Consider the following 16,120-nt stretch of genomic DNA (forward strand, 5'->3'; position numbering starts at 1 on the left):
ATTCTACTGCTCATTAAATAATTCTTTCCTGTGTAGATTGCTCATTTGTTGTGAAATTGTGCAAAAATAAAAGTGTTCTTTTGCATTTCTAAATTTTCTATTCTTTTATGGGTTTCCAAAGCCAGTGTAAATTCAGGATCCTAAATCTTTCTTTGATGCAAGAAAATGGATGTGTTTTAGTAAGTATTAAAATGAAATCACAGTAAATCACAAGATTGATATATTAATAAGTGTTTTGAATGAACCAAAGAACAAAGTATTTTTATTATGAATGAAGTATGTAGTTTTTCACTGAAAAAGCTTCAACATCAGAAGCCTTGGAAGTAGGCCAGCTTAGTGTCATTTATAGCAAAAGAGAAATGTGGGAATAAAAGCAGCATGACAAGTCCATAGTAATGAAGTTAATTGAAAAGAAATCAGTGGGTATAAAGAAAGTAGTAGTAGGAGTTGTTATTATTATTATATACAGTGTTTAGTTGTGTTTCTCTGTCCTGCATCATTTTTCCTGTCATTTGGGAACCTTCTGCCCTTTCCCTGGAGCAGTGACCTTTCTGAGCAGTGTCCTTGGGACACACGCAGCCTCAGGCAGGATGCAGCCTCCCTGAAGCTGCTGGTTTCATTTCTCCTTGGCTTTTAGTAACTTATTTCTTCACAAGGCTTTGTCAGATTTCTGTTTTTCAAATTGAGGCGTAGTTCCAAAAACAGTCCCTTGGAATAATTAGGTTGCTTTGATTCCTTCTAATTAAATCCTGGTCAGCAGGCTGGCCGTGCATGGCAGGCTCTCAGGTTCAGTGGATTTTCTGCGTCTGGAAACTGGGATTCAGAGCTGATCCAAGGCACAGTGCAGCAGCTGCACGACATCCTGTGATGTCCCACTTACGGAGAGGTTCACCTTGAACAGCAGAGTTGCTTTGAAGAATACAGCAGAAGAGATGATAAATCATTATTAGGAAGAGTTAGATCCGTGTTGGGAAAGGGAGGTTTGTGCCGACGAGGTGCCCAATGCCTGCCCGGGCTCTGGGCATCTGCTGGGGACAGGCTTGGGCAGCTGGCAGGAAGGATGGGGGGGATTGGTTCTGCACCAGGGTGAGTGGGATGGGGCTGGGGGACTTCCTGAGGTCCTGCTCCAGAGCTGGCACAGGGCTGGGCAGGGTGTGTGTCCTGCACACCACTGGAGTGTTGAAAAACTCAACACTACAGCTGTGTTGATTGTATTTTGTCTATTTTATCTGTAGCAATAGCTCTGGGATGTTTCTTTCTTGCTTTGTTGGGCACTCTTTTGCATTTGGGATTCTTTGCCACTCAATGGCTGTTTTAGAATAAAATCTTCAGCAAAATAAATCTTTTCTAGACTTCCTTACGGATTCTAGGTGGGATCACACATGTGGCTTCATCTGTAAGGTGCTGTGTAAGACAGGCTCAGTGTAAAGTCTTGAGTGTTGGGGTCAGCTTCCCAATGCAAATGCCATAGTGCTCCAGCATCCATCTGTCCCACTGCTGGGTTAGGAAGTACTTGGCCTGGCTTCCAAAGCATTTTTGCTCCCTGTTGTCCATTAATAGTCAAGCAACATCAGCAGCTCAGGTCACTTATTCTTGTATTTGTCACCTTTAGCACTCCACATTTCTTCCTTTTTATAGGGCCTAATCCAGCAGTGAGTTTCCTGAGCTCAGCTCCTGGCAGGGGTAGCACAGTGAATAACCAGGCAGGTTTTGCTTTCTCAGGTGACAGCAAAATTTGTACTTGGTCACAAAATCACTGAGCTTCTGCAGCCCCTGCCCCGTTCAGCATAGCTTGGTGGATCCTGGGAAAGGGGCTTCTAACTTGGACTTCTCCTCTATTTGATTTATGTCACTCAGGGTTAAAGAAAACACCTTTAATTAGGTGAAGTTTCTAGAGTGGAGCCATTAATTTAAGCAGAAGCCCCACAGAACTGTGGGAACTCCTTGCTGCAGCCAATGCACACTCATTTCCCAGCCAGGTGGAAGTTGATCAACACAGCAAATTGTATTTTGCCCTCCAGACAGACCCATCTTGGAGAGGTTACAGCTATCACCTGCTGATTGTGTTTTGTTTGTCTTCTCAAAGAGCTGAATGCCTCACTAAAGGAGGGGGACAGTGCTTGTGCTGTGCTGCTTCCCCTTGGGCATCCCCTGCCATGGGAGCTGATGCCCATTCAAGTGCTGGTGGCTTTTATTTGCCCACTGACAGTGTTCCTGGTGTCCTCCCAAAGCTGCTGATGGCACTGGCAGTGTCACCCCTGTGCTGCTGCCTCCTTCAGACCTGGCTCACTGCAGATGGAGAGGACACAGAGCTGGTGTTTCCAAACCAGACCCAGCCCGAACGATGCTCTGATCCTGAATAAGGAAATGATGCAGGTTTGATAGATCACATCTTTACACAATCCCTGTTTTCTCTTCAAGATGATTTCTAGTATTGTGACGGGAAATCTGAAGTAATTTGGGAAGTAATTTGGAGAGAGTGTGTCAGGAGGTGATCAGCACAACTGCTTTGGAGCACATCTCACTTGACATTTCAGTGTCAAGCATGGGTAACACCAATGCCCACAGCAAAACCATGGCTAATGCACTTGGCCCCAAACTGTTTCTGTTCCTGTTTTGGGTGCCAGAACTTCTTCTTGTTGAAACTCCTCCAATTTCCTGCAAATTTGTCAACACAATGTTTTGTCAGTCCATAAATTTGTGGAGTACTGAAAATGGCACTGGCTTAAAAATTACCTTACTATTATCTTAAACATCATAACTGTGTTTCTAAGCAAGCGTGCAGGAAAAAGTCTGGATGAACCAACACGTGTTTCATAACAGCATGGCAATATTACACAGGCAAGCAAACCTTTTTAATTTTGCCTGTGTGAGTAGAATAATGAGGACAGTCTGGATCAGGTGGCCACAAAGTTATTGCTTTTGACAGCGATACACTGGGGTGATCAGAAAATCAAATTCACCCCAGGAAGGCAGCTGACATCACCATCAGCAATTTCATGCTTGTCCATCACGGTGCTCTGGTCGGGCATCTTGACAGCTCTACTGCCAGGATGACAACCTCAGCTGGGAGCAGCAGATAGAGCTGGGCATCATCTGCTGAGGAGTCAAAGTCGAGATTGTCTTGGCCAATAATTGCATCAGGAAGCAAAGACTCCTTGCCAAGCACCAGAAAATATTTGTCATCGACACATCATAGAAGGCAGGGACAGCCAGCATGAACTTCAGACACAGGAACAATCTGGAACTGGTCAGTAGCTCATAAAACCCAAAGGGAAATCACAACACAAAGCTCTGGACGTCTGACGTTGCTGAGATTGACTCTTCCAAGGGTTTTGGTTGGGTTCTTCTTCTTCCCCTGCAACTAACACCCTGTACCCCAGCAGAGGAACAAGCCTGCAATGTTTTTTGTAATTACTGTACTTACTCTCCTGGTATTTTTTGCATACCAATGACAGAGTCTTGAAGATATTTTTTAGGGAAAAAAAAGACAAAAAAAAAAAAAGCCAGCACCTGGTCTCGTTTGTTACTCAGATGTCTGCTTCTTGTCTTGTACACAGGAATGATGTGTAATAAACACACACCTGAAAGTCCTGAGCTAACAGGTAGGACTGAGCCTGGCTGCTTCTTTCTGGGCTCTCTCCTCTCCATTTCATTCCTCTCAGCCTTGTGTTTCTCAAGGCCCAAATGATGTGTTTATGGTTTGGATATTTAGATCTGCTGGCTTTAGTTTTAGAGTATGGATTCACCTCCATTAATTGTGAGCTGTATTTAATATTTATGCTAAAAAGGATGTGAGGAGTGTTCCAAGGAGTGTATTCTCCTTGGAAAAAAAGGAGCTGAAAGATTACCAACCATTCTGGTTCTAGTGTCTTGTAAAGATGCCAGCAGGCAGAGCCTGATTTAAGGGGCACGTTTTTGCAAATCGACGCCTTCATAACAACACTGAAGGGAGAGAGGAAGAGCTGTGGGGGCACCCGTGTAAAGATTAATACAGGCTCTTATCTTTACTTAGTGCAGAAGTTCCCAAAACGGATGAGTGTGTCAGATCTCTGCTTTTCTCTTAGTATTTTTTCCCCTTTTTCTTGCTTTTCTTCGTTGTTGCAGTCATGCAGCTGATGTGATTCCTGGTACCCACCTTGCCTGCTGGCTTGAGATGCTGAATAGTGACTGAGCCAGCATTCTATCTGTTTTTCAAGCTTTGTAGATAAGCTTATATTAAAGTGCTTCATCCTCTTTTACTATGATCTTTTAAGACTTTGTTATCTTTGCCTGTCATAAGAAAACCTAAAAAGCCCAAACTCTGACACTTGATTTGGTTTACAGACAGGGTCTCAGTGGCAGGTTTTGGTGGAGGTGTGTATACAGCTGTCCTGCTCTTACATTTGGTTCTTTATTTCAATGCATCAGCTCTAATTTGAAGCCACTGTGATTCTGGGTTCTCAATCTGTCTCTGCAGTTCTGGAGAAGAGAGGGAAAACCAGGCTTTTGTCTTTCAAAGGACATTTGAAAGACTTTTTGTTATTATTTGGCCTTGCTTCAAAAAAATGCACGTCTGAGTATGACAAACTAGCTGCTACACAGGTGTCTTGAACTTAGCCCAGTGAAAATGTCTCAGAGCTATTGGATTTTTAACAGGGGGTTTTTTGGTGTGTTTTTTTCTTGTTCATGGAAACGTGCTCATGGGGCTGTGTAGCTGGAGCCATCGTGTACTGTCCACAGCCAGAGTTGGATATGAAATTTTCCCAAAAGCAGGGATCGATTGGCAAGGGCTCTGGATCAGCTTTCCCTCTTTTTACCCAGCCATGTGAATATCAAAAATCTGGGACTTTTGTGCACTTCTGTGTCTTAAAGTCTTAAGTTGTCTGAGGTGAGGTTAATGAAAGAGTGATATTCCTGACCCATCCCTAGTGTGACCTGGTGCCTGATCATGACACCTAAAAGTCCCTAAGTTACAAGGATGTGGGTGTTATGCCAGATTGCTTTCATTTCCCCCTGGCCCCTGTTTTTTCTGTCACTGAACATTGAATGAAATTGAAAGGTACTCACTGACTGCACAGTCATTCATTTTTCTGTAGTTCTGTAGGGTTCTGTGGTCTCTTCTGGTATCTGCAGGTAATTAGACTGCTTTTTAAAACTGCTGAACATTTGAGGACTAGGAGAATCGTGCAGGGTTATTTTGGGGCCTGTCTAATGTTGGAAACATATTTGACCTTCCAAAGGCTTTTTGAACATTAATAATCCCCGAGTACAGTAGGCAGGAGCTCAGAGATGTGATGAACTCACTCAAACCTGTGTTGTTGCTGCACGTCTGTGTGCAGCCCCACACTTCAGTACCAGTTGTATTTTCTTCAGCCCTTCAGTAAATACTCTGTGATTTCTTTTTCCAACGTAACCCATGTATATACAGACTTCTGTCTGAACTAGGTGCCTGGGTCAGAGATCCCTTGTGACACTTCTGATGGTTCTCTCACGTTTCCCCTCTCCAGGCCAGGTACAAGCAGAGTCTGGACCCCACGGTGGATGAGGTGAAGAAGCTGTGCACGTCTCTGCGCCGCAACGCCAAGGAGGAGAGGGTGCTCTTCCACTACAATGGCCACGGGGTGCCCAGGCCCACAGTCAACGGGGAGATCTGGGTCTTCAACAAGGTGTGTGCAGTGCTCAACACCCCAGTCCTTTCCACTCCTCTGTGAGGTGTTCTGTCAGAGAACAGCTGGGTTTTCAGGGTTTAAAGTGTGTCCACAGGTATTTGTTTGGCTTCCTCCTGAGAGCTCTTTGCTTTCTTTGTGTTCTTGAAGTTCCCAAGCATCATCTGCTGTGTCCTACCTGGGCAGACAGTGGGGCTCTCCCATGGACTTGGCTTTGCTGCCTCACTTGTGTCACTGGCTGGTTATTAAGTTCTTGCCATGAACTTTATGGTTAAAATGCCTGTTAACTCTGAACAGCCACTGTTCCAACCACCTGGAGATCCTGCCTGAGGACAATAAACTGTGTGGCTGGGGACTGAGGAGCCTCCCAGAACAATAGCATTTGTATATTTGGGGGTTTTTAAAGACTTCTGGGTACTCCTGCTTTGCCATGGTTTGTAGCCATGGAGTGTGCAGCAATGTAGATCACATGAAACACCTGTAGTGTGACCAACGTGTACTTTGCTTTCTCTTTAATTTATTTAGTATCTGTTAAGGGTAACTGACATTAGGAAAACAGAGACACTGCTGGGAGCTGAAGCACACATTCAGCTGATGTGGGACTTGCATTCAGTGTAACAGATACACTCCTGGTTTATTTTGGGGGTTATTGAGCTGCTTTTCTCATACTTCACAAGTTATTTTTATAATAAGAGGATTCACTGGGTAGTGAGCAGTAGTACCATTCACTGGTAGAGAGGGTAGGAGGGAAGGGGAGAAAGTGCAAGAGGGGATCTGTATTGGAGACTTGATTAGCATTCAGACCAGTAAACAATTGGTCTAAATTCTGATTCATTTTGATGCTGATTTTACTGTGGTAAGAAGTAGTGATCACCTTGATAACAGCTGGGGTCTCTGATTTATCTTACAGATGGTGAAAAAAAGTAATAATCATCATGGAGGTTGATGGGGAAAGTTGAAACAATAATTTTTGCCACGTGTTACCAAATATTGGCTTTCTTTGGAAAGAAAGAATCAGGAGTGGAGAGGATTAAATGTAAGGAAATACTGGGGGAAAAAAAGCAGCAGTGTTTAGAAATCAATCCTAAGGAATTAAGTCTGGTCGAAGCAGAGGGCCTAATGAGGCTGAGTGTGACAGCCCTCTTGAACTGAAATAGGAGAGGTACTGAAAGTTGACTGTGCTGACATTTTAAAGTTTGATTTGAAATTCTCATGCATGCACTTATTATTCTGAAAATGTCCTTTCCCTGGGTCTCTTACCTCTTACTGTGGTACACAAAGAGGCAAAACGTGGGCATTGTCAGAAGCAAATTCTGCTGCTAATGTGAGAATACAAACCACAACATGTGCAGCATCATTGTGTTCCTGTTAAGTCCTTTGGAAGCTATTTACATATCACTCATCCTGTCCACAGCTCTGCTGAAATATCCTCTACTTGACCAAATCAGGGCCAGAAGCTGCAGCCCTTCAAGGAGTCCCGTGGCTCGTTGCTCTGTCTGGCTGCTGATGCTGACAGGAGCCAGCACTTCATTGAGAAGTTGTACACTTATTTTGGGGTGGGCTCCCTGCTCTGGCTCACTCCACAGCACTGGCATACAAAGGGAGGATTGAGGCAGTCCTCATAATCCAGTTAATTTGGCAATATCTGGCACTTGGCCAGATTTTGAAGATGCACTGTGTGCTTTTTCTCTATTTCTTGTGGCTGCTGTTGTATTGGTAAGGAGCAAGGTTCTCTTTCTTTGCTTGCTAATATTTTCTGAGAAAATCCCTACATGGTTTCCAGAAAGTAAAAACCAACCCCCCCATGATTTCATTCTGAAGTTCTGGGTAACTTCTTCGCAAAATCTGAAGGATGTTTTTATTTTGTTTTAAATATTTAAGTTGTTTGTTAAGGAATTGGTTATGCAATTTCTCCAGAATCAGTTTCTAGTTTAACTGTTTGTTCTGTCACTCCTTTAAGCAGTCACAGAGGGATGGTGGGAGCTGTGCCAACAGAGCAGAAACTTTCTTGCTGAAATCCAAAGCCAGTGCTGAGAACAAAACGTACCAACAAGTTCTGCCACGTTCCCAGCACGGTAGAGGCAAGATGAGCAAGCATCAAAAGATCACCCTGATCAGCCATGCTAGAAAGCTGTTTTTTAACACGCCTTTTTTCTTCAAACTGTCTCATTTACATATCATTAGCAAAGTTGATAAGTTATGTATGACCCCCACAGTAAAGCTGGGACATAAAATCCTTCTAGTTGGAAATATCACAATATTAATCAGGGCTATAATCCAGTCTTAACTGTAGCAGTATGCACTATAAATATAAAGTTAAAACAATGCATGATCATAAAATCTCATTGATTATGTGTGCCAGAGCAGGGTCTTTTGTGTGTAACTTGCTGTGATTGGAATGTGCTTAAAATGAGTGATGTCCTTAGGAAAGGTCTTGGCCAAGGGTGAGTTGTTCCTGTACCATTCTCTCCTGCAACAGCTTGCAAAGCTCCTGACTGCCAAAACCTTTGGCTTTGGTAAACAATTTTTCCTATTAATTTTAATGAAACAATTGAAACTATTATATATGGGCAAAAGTACTTGAATTGACTTACTCTTTCCTACCTTACATAACGTATCATTTATGATCTCTTCTGTCTTTATGTGCTCTGATACCTGTCCTTGAAAATTTGGTTTTTCTAAAAGTTTACTGGTTTTATTACAGCTATTTTAAGTCTCTTGAATTTAAATGGGAGTTATGGTGCCATCCATCATTCTGCTGGTGCTAATAGGAACATCACAGCTTTTACTGTAGGTTTTGGGCTGGGTGCAGTGCTGGAGGGACACAGAGATGTTGCCCTCTGGCTGCAGGTGGGAAGGATTCTGCAGGCAGGCACTGTGCCTGGGAGGGCTCTGCAGACTCAGAAATCTCTTTGGGTTTGTATTTCCAGACTGTCACTCACTATAGAGTGTGGCCCTTTGCACCTGATTTTCAGAGTCTGATTTTTGGTCCTCCTTGTCTTTGAGAAGCTCTGGCCTCCAGTTATCTGGGGGCATTAAGATGGAAGACAAGGAACAAAATACTTCCTTTTCACAGCAGCTGAGCTGCTGGTACTTCACTCTGTTGAAGGGGGGTTTTGCTTGTTTTAATTTTATTGGATAATTCTGAAACTTGCCTAGAAGCTAAAGGCTGTAATAAAATTACAAAGCATCTTGTGAAACTAAGATGGCATAGCTGCTGATGGGCTATGTGGTTTTAATTGCCAATCTTGATTTATTGATGGAGTTTTCAGTTAAAGACATTTGATGTTAAATTAAAGACAGCTGGTTTACATCCTTCAGCAGTGTTGCAGAAATCTGAGATCAAATTGGACTGTTTCAAGCTGGCTGGAGCTGTTAGCACACTTCAGAGTACTCTTTGCTGGGTTTTAGCAGTTCTGTTTAGAGTTTGGCCTTTCAGACTGTGCCACAATGAAACCTGGTTGTTGTTTCTGTTGGAGCTGGGCTCATATCCTCAGTATTTGTTGCTCTTGATTGGTATCTGTATTGACTGATACGCCCCATGTTCTATTAGCTTTTAGTTTGTGGTTTCAGATTTGGAATTTTCCTGGTGTATTTTTTTATTATCTCTCCAATGAAGGTTCTGTTGTTTCTCTGTCTCTTTGTAACTCTCATATTTTCTTTCTGCTTCCAGAACTATACTCAGTATATTCCTCTATCCATATATGACCTGCAGACCTGGATGGGCAGTCCTTCCATTTTTGTCTATGACTGCTCTAATGCTGGCCTTATTGTCAAGTCCTTCAAACAATTTGCACTACAGAGGGAGCAAGAGCTGGAGGTGAGAACACTGTCTGTAGCAACATTTTCCTTTGTGCTTGTGCCTCAGGGCTGAGTTTAAGCTAGCTTTGCTATGTACAGCTGAAAAATGTCTTTAGAACTATGTTGGAAAGCAAATTAATTTGCAAATAATTTTGCCACTCCAATCTTCCTGGCTCAGTTTACTATCCTATTAAACTTGGAACAATTTTAAATACAAATGCTAATTAAATGGTAATGTTAATAGAATGAATTTGTGCCCTAATGGTCTTTTCTGCTGAGATAAATAGTGAGGTGAATGAGACATATTTATTTTAGTTGCAGAAGTCTGGGGATGTATTTGGATGCAGTTAGAGTGCTGTTGAGCTGAATGTGAAAATACAAAATAAAATAAACCTGATACAGGGGGATTGTCACTGTTGGTTTCAGTTTCACAGAAGGCTTAAGCTGTGTATGTGTCTAATGAAACATTGTCTTTAATTGTAAATGTAGGTGTTAATACATTTATTGAAGTAAAGCTGAAATGCAAAGTGATTCTTTGTGGAGCAACTTGAGATGGCAAGACCCCCACTGCCAGGAATTCCTGCTGTCTTTAGCATACACAGACAGCATGTTTTTTAAGGGTTAGCTTCTTACTCTGTTGTAGTTCTAGGACACTATTTAAAGAAACCCAAAAAACCTCAAGGAAGTAATAGTAGTTGGCTAGGCAGTTGGCAGTCACAAATCCCTGGCTATAATTCCTTTCATTCTTAATGCTGGTTCATTCTTAATGATGCTTTTAGGATGACTCTTTTGATAGGTGGGAATTCCATTCCATTCCATTCCATTCTGACAGAAGACAGTCCAATAGCTTGGGATATGTAGATCCTGTCATTATTCCTTCTCTTCAGCCAGTGATAATGCCATATTTTGTAAAGATAAGAAGCTTCCCAAAGTCTGTGCAGTGACCCAAGGAGCCAGCACCCGGCTCTGCTGCCTCCCAGCTCTGCTTGCAGTGGGAAGCAGGAGGCTGGCACTGCCTGCTGAGCTCTGCTGGCCCTGGGAGCCTCTATAATACACTGGGGTTCAGCAGAGGCAAGCAGCCACTTCAAGTGTGCTGTGCTAACAATGATAAAACAGGAGGCTGGTGATTTCTGATTAATTTTCTGTGTAATTGGGACTTAGGTTTCTCTGACTCACGCTTGTTCCATGCAGCAGAGGTTCTGCACTGGGGATGTGTAGAAGCAAAGGCTGCATTGTGCCTCCTGGATGTCTGCAGGAGATGTGGCTTTCTCATTTCCAGCATCACTGTTGGAGTTTCTCCATGTTCCCTGCAGCCACCAGTGAGCTGGGGCTGTTCCTGGTGCAGGGCTTGGGTGTTGTGGTGGGATGACTGCCTGGGCATGATTGGAGCTGAGGCACTCACAGGTTTTATTTTTCCATCTTCAACATTAATTTGCAAAAAATTGGCTCAGTGGCAGCCCAGCAGAGGGTTATCTGGTGTAGCATCACATCTTGGGGGAGGATTTTTCTAGCCCACCATCTGCTGGGAGAGAGGAACATCTCCTGTCCTCTGGCTGCACTCACATCTTCCTCAGGGGAAGCAGATTCTCCCACAGGAGCTGTGTGGAGCTGGGAGCTCTGGTCAGCACTTGAAATAACAACTCCTGCCTTCTGTCCTGGGGCAGAGTTCCTCCCAGGTTTACCTGGAATGTAGCTGCTCATTCAAAAAGGGCCTGGGTTTCTCTCTAGGGTATTTCTTTGCCTCATTACATAGGTAGGTAGGTGTTCTCAGGAACAGTAAATACACACAGTTTCCCCCATGACCAGGGGTAAGATTTGCCAATCCCTCAACTCTTCCTCCCCTAGGCAGAGCACCTGCAAGCAGCAAACCTTGAGTGCAGCTCAGCCTGGGCAGCTGGGCTTGGCTTCCAGACCCAATTATAGGCACCAACTTGGAGGAATGACAGCAGATTTCACTGTAGTTGGTCAGTTAACATTACCACTTATTTTGTCTGAAGGGCTGTGGAGTGTCAGTTGCCCTGAAATAACAATAAGTAACACAGTAAGAACTCTTCTGATTATAAGGAATTTCTGCTTACAAAGGAAAATCTGTGTCCCTTTGCCCTGAGAATGCTCCTGCTGAAAGAAGTTGTGAGTCCTTATGGCCTGCTGCAAGGGCTACATCTCATTAATGGCTTACAGAAACTGTTGACATATGAAAAAAACCCACAAGTAGAGATCAGGAAGAAGTACATATTGATAATTTTGATAACCTTTTGTACAGGGTGGGTAAATTTATGTAGTTTATTTACTGTTACAGCTTTTAATGAGTATATTTTTGCTCATTTATATATTTATTCTTTCTTTAGCCGTCTACTTATTTCTTGTATTGCCCTAATAAAAAGTTACATTTATGAGGCAACCAAGGAGTCTAGGAAGTCTGACTTCAGTGGATGCAAAAATAAATGTTTGTAGTGGGCTTTCCCCGATTCTCTTTTTTTTTTTTTTTTTTTCCCCTTCCCTTTCTTTTACTTGTAAATCTTGTTTTGCCACGTCATTATCCCTGGAAGTCTGAGATCTGTAATTACTAGCTGGTGTTGTATGTTCATTTTATGGCTAATAGTTCATCTCCTAATGGACAAATATTTGCTCTGCATGTGTCACAGCTTCCTGAGCTGCCTTGCTGTAGGAGCCAGGAGCTGAGCAGGGCTTGGAGCATTGGGTACTTTCCTGTCAGAACTCAGGGGCAGTACCAGACCATGACAAATGCCAAGGCATCAGTGTTTCACACCACGCAGAAGGCAGAAAATCCATCTAAATGTACTTCCCACCTACAGAGCCCGTTTATGAGGCTGCCCAGAGGGAAGCTCTTTCTTTAGGGAGTGAATAGCCATAGCTAGGCACTTTGCCTGCTTTATATGTATAAAACTGCTAAGAGCTCATGTTTTTCCACACGGTCTCTCATGCCTTCCTCCTCAAATAAAAGATCTTTTCAGTGTTCACACAACACAAATTTTGTTGAGACCAAATAATCACTGAGAGGACAAGTGATGGCTTAAGAGTAGCTCCTTCTACCCCAAGGTATGGCATCAGTGTTTGCTGAAAGCAGCACAGCTCAACTGAAAGCAAGGACAGGTCTTAGTTAATTTGGACACCTTGAGAAAGCCAAAGTGTGTCACTGCTGCCTCTGGGATTACAATGGAAAAAAAAAAACCCAACAAAAAGAAACTTAATAGGTTGCAGAATTTGTGAACTAGCATCTGGAACTTCCCCACAGCTTCCCAAGGTGCTTTACTAAAGAAGAGGTGTGTGGTTGTGTTCACTTCTCTGTTGACCCCTCTGAGACACCAAATGGACTTCTTCAAACAGGTGGAATTTCTGACATATAGAGATGATAATGAATGAGTTTACTAGTCAAGTGCATCACCTACTCAGCTGAAAACCAGAAGAAACTGACTGAAATGTTGGTCTTGGAAAGAATGGACTTGAGAGGCCTGGTGACACAGCACACAGGTCACTTTGGGTCTTTGCTTTCTAACCCTTAAAAGGGTGATGAAGACACCCCAGGTGTTCCATTTCTTTCCCCTGTTTCTTTAAGAACTGAGTATGACAGATCTAAATTTTGTCTGGCTGAAGTATTGGATTTGTTCTCCTGTTTCAGAAAGAGTACTTGTGTTTTTCATTCTGTGAGTTACTCCTCTCAAAAAATTATATTCTTAACCAAAGTGTTGATTAGCTCCTCACTGGTTATGTTCAAAATGGTGTAGAAAATGAAGCTGACTGAATGCAGCAAGTTGTTTCCTGGCTCTCTCTAGGTGGCTGCAATTAACCCAAACCACCCACTTGCTCAGATGCCTTTGCCCCCCTCCATGAAGAACTGCATCCAGCTGGCAGCCTGTGAAGCCAACGAGCTGCTCCCCATGATCCCTGACCTGCCAGCTGACCTCTTCACCTCCTGCCTTACAACACCCATCAAGATTGCCCTGAGGTGGTGAGTGTCTTCCCCACCCTTGCCTTCAAGTTTGTAGTTTGTGTGGCTCCTCTGTTGAAATGATGGATTTGCTGGTCTCAGTGCTTCATCTGACCTAAAGTTTCTCTGCAGTATTGAATTACAGGATTTGAACTATGCATCTGGGACAGCCTTTTATTAATCAGAACTAGAAAGGTGAAAGTATTGTTATCTTCTACTTATTACGTTTTAGTTTCCAGCTCAATATGTGGGTTTGCTCAGATTAAGAGATTTACTGTTCAGGGAATTAAATTTCTGCTTCTTCAGAGAGCAGAAATAGTACATAGTGCAATACAACTTTTTGTAAATTGTGTCCTTTTTACAAATTGTATTCCAAATATTGCAGTTGCTGTAAATAATAGAGTGGCATTAAATAATGCTGTAGTGAAAGAAATTGAGCAATAAACAAAACCAAGATGTTAAGAAATGACACACCAAGTTAATTAGGCAGAAAGTTATAAAAGACTGCCACAGATAGCAGGAGCTTTCACAGAGCTGTGTTTTTACCCAGCACCAGGGAGGATCACAAACAGTTGTGGTGCCAGCTGAGGACATGGGGTGAGGAACCCAAGGTGTGGTTCCTTCAAAAAAGGAAGCTCTGTCCATTCATTCCTTTCACCACTTTCACTTGATCCTCTCAAGGTTTGGTGTAGTCCAGAATGAATAACTTCAGGTGGTTTTTTAGACTGGGTTAAAATAGATGGGAACCTGTGGGTGTTGCAGGGTGGGCAGCTGAGCCACCAGAGCTTCAAGAGGAATGAGCTGTCTTTGGAGATACTTGTAATATCTTCCAATTCTTTTAGTCTTTCTGACTTAGATAAGCAGCAAACTGAGTTAGTTTGACCAGGTTGTGGTTCAGACACGTAGTGCCTTTGACTGATGCCTTTTTCTCCTGTGAGGGACAGCACAGGCTGTTTTTTGCCCTGTTTTTGGTTTCATGATCTCATGGGGTATTTTCTCACAGAAGAATCACAGTTGTAAATGTTGACAGAAGTCTTGGATAATTATGGCAAGCAAGGCAAAGAGCTTCAGTGACATTAGGAAAGGAAGGAGGAGGTTAGGTTGCAATATAGCTGTTCCTGTGACAGCTCCTCACTCTTGTCATGGAGCCTCATTCTTCCCAAGAGGTGGTGCTGGGCTGGCTCTGAACCCTGCCTGCTTCTGGAAAACCCTCCAGGTGCCCATGCAGCCCAGTCTGTGCTCTGTCCTTGAACAACTGATGGAAAAAATCACTTAGCAAATGGGGTTGCAGCTGGATCCATTTCAGCCTAATTTCAAAAGTTGATGCTGGTAAGAGAAACCCAGGTTACCTGAACCCTTCTGACCATGGTGCATGACACTGACCCTGACAGTCCAGGAGTCCTGTGCATCCTGGTACCTGGGTACTGCCCAGCTTCACACGTAGTGACTGCTGAGAGCTGCCTGACTCCAAATGCACATTGTTAACTATAAATAGTGATATATGAGGCAATCTTAGAGCTAAGCCCTATGGATTGTTAATCTTGACTGATATGCACTAATCAGGAAGGGTTTCAGCTCTTGCAGAAACTGGCAGAAATCAGCATATCTTTGGAGCACTGCTTTATGCAGATCTGTCTCTCGGGCTGTCTCAAGCAAAAATCAAGGATATTGGAAGTTGTGATCAGTAGTGAGTCATATGCTTTTATTATCTCAGCCCCTTAAGACATAAACAAGCTGCAATTATATGTTCAGGATTTTATACCTCAGGGAGGAGCTGTGCTTTTCTAAATTGTCTTAAGGACCTTAAGGCTTTGAACCATGAAATCCCACTCATAAAAGAGTAATAAGGTTCCTGAAAAGTGGTGGAAGACTCCCACACCAGAAAACAAAGAAACAAAGAGTTTGGGACCTGCTTGGGTTTGGGAATTTCAGAATGCAGTTCCTCCACCAGCATGCTAGGAAAGCAAGGTTGTAGGTGCTTGGAAGAAAAAAAACCTGACCCATGAGAGCTGATTTTCTGTTGGGTCAATTAAAAGAAACATTTAGAGTGTTTTGGGTTTTTTTTTCTCACATATTTCTTTTGCATTTCTGCTTGGGATCTTGAGGGGGGTTAGCTGAGCCAATCCTCTCTCCCAAATTTATTTAGAAAAAGTACACCGAGTTTTAAAAAATCTTCCTGTAAGATCTGAGCAGAAACCAACTGATCATTGTTACAGGTACTTCTGGTTTTCTTTTGTATTGCCTGGCATTTCTTGGCATGTTCACAGGCAGCTCAATGAACTTCACCTGATGTTTGTGCTGCTGACACCAACCATCACTTCAGACATCCCATTTGGAGCCTTGGGGTGATGGAAGGGGGTTGCAGACACAGGATGAGGAACATGTTGTTTACAAGTACATTTTCTTGGCAGTAGGCAGTTGTTAGAGAGGAAATGCAGATTGGTTATGTGGGGTTTAATGAACTGATCTCTCAGTACTGAGGGCAGTGGTGGGGGCTCTTCCTGTCCCCAGCTGGTACCCCAGCACTGAGCTCTGCTGCTTTATTCCCCTTCTGGTGACAGATCCATGGTCAGAGCAGACTTGATGGGTTCTCAAGTGCAATCTGCTTTTATTTGTTCTCTTTGAGGAGCCACAAGCTCAAACAAAATAACCTAAATCTAAGCTGATTTGCATGTTGCTCACAGTGTGATAGCAGCAGCTCCCTGACAAGTGCTAAAGGGCA

At 43.1% G+C, this 16,120-nt stretch overlaps 1 protein-coding gene across 3 annotated transcripts in view; it reads left to right on the forward strand.

The window, feature by feature from the left end:
* Positions 1-16,120, forward strand: part of RPTOR (regulatory associated protein of MTOR complex 1) — a 112,476-nt gene that overhangs the window by 24,380 nt on the left and 71,976 nt on the right. For all 3 annotated transcript variants that reach the window (XM_008494694.2, XM_030461662.1, XM_030461663.1), the window contains exons 4-6: positions 5,490-5,648; positions 9,322-9,468; positions 13,244-13,419. In XM_008494694.2, the coding sequence (XP_008492916.2) occupies positions 5,490-5,648; positions 9,322-9,468; positions 13,244-13,419 (482 nt within the window). The remainder of the gene's footprint in view (positions 1-5,489; positions 5,649-9,321; positions 9,469-13,243; positions 13,420-16,120) is intronic.

Source organism: Calypte anna, chromosome 18 (assembly GCF_003957555.1).
Source record: "Calypte anna isolate BGI_N300 chromosome 18, bCalAnn1_v1.p, whole genome shotgun sequence".
Lineage (NCBI taxonomy): Eukaryota > Metazoa > Chordata > Aves > Apodiformes > Trochilidae > Calypte > Calypte anna.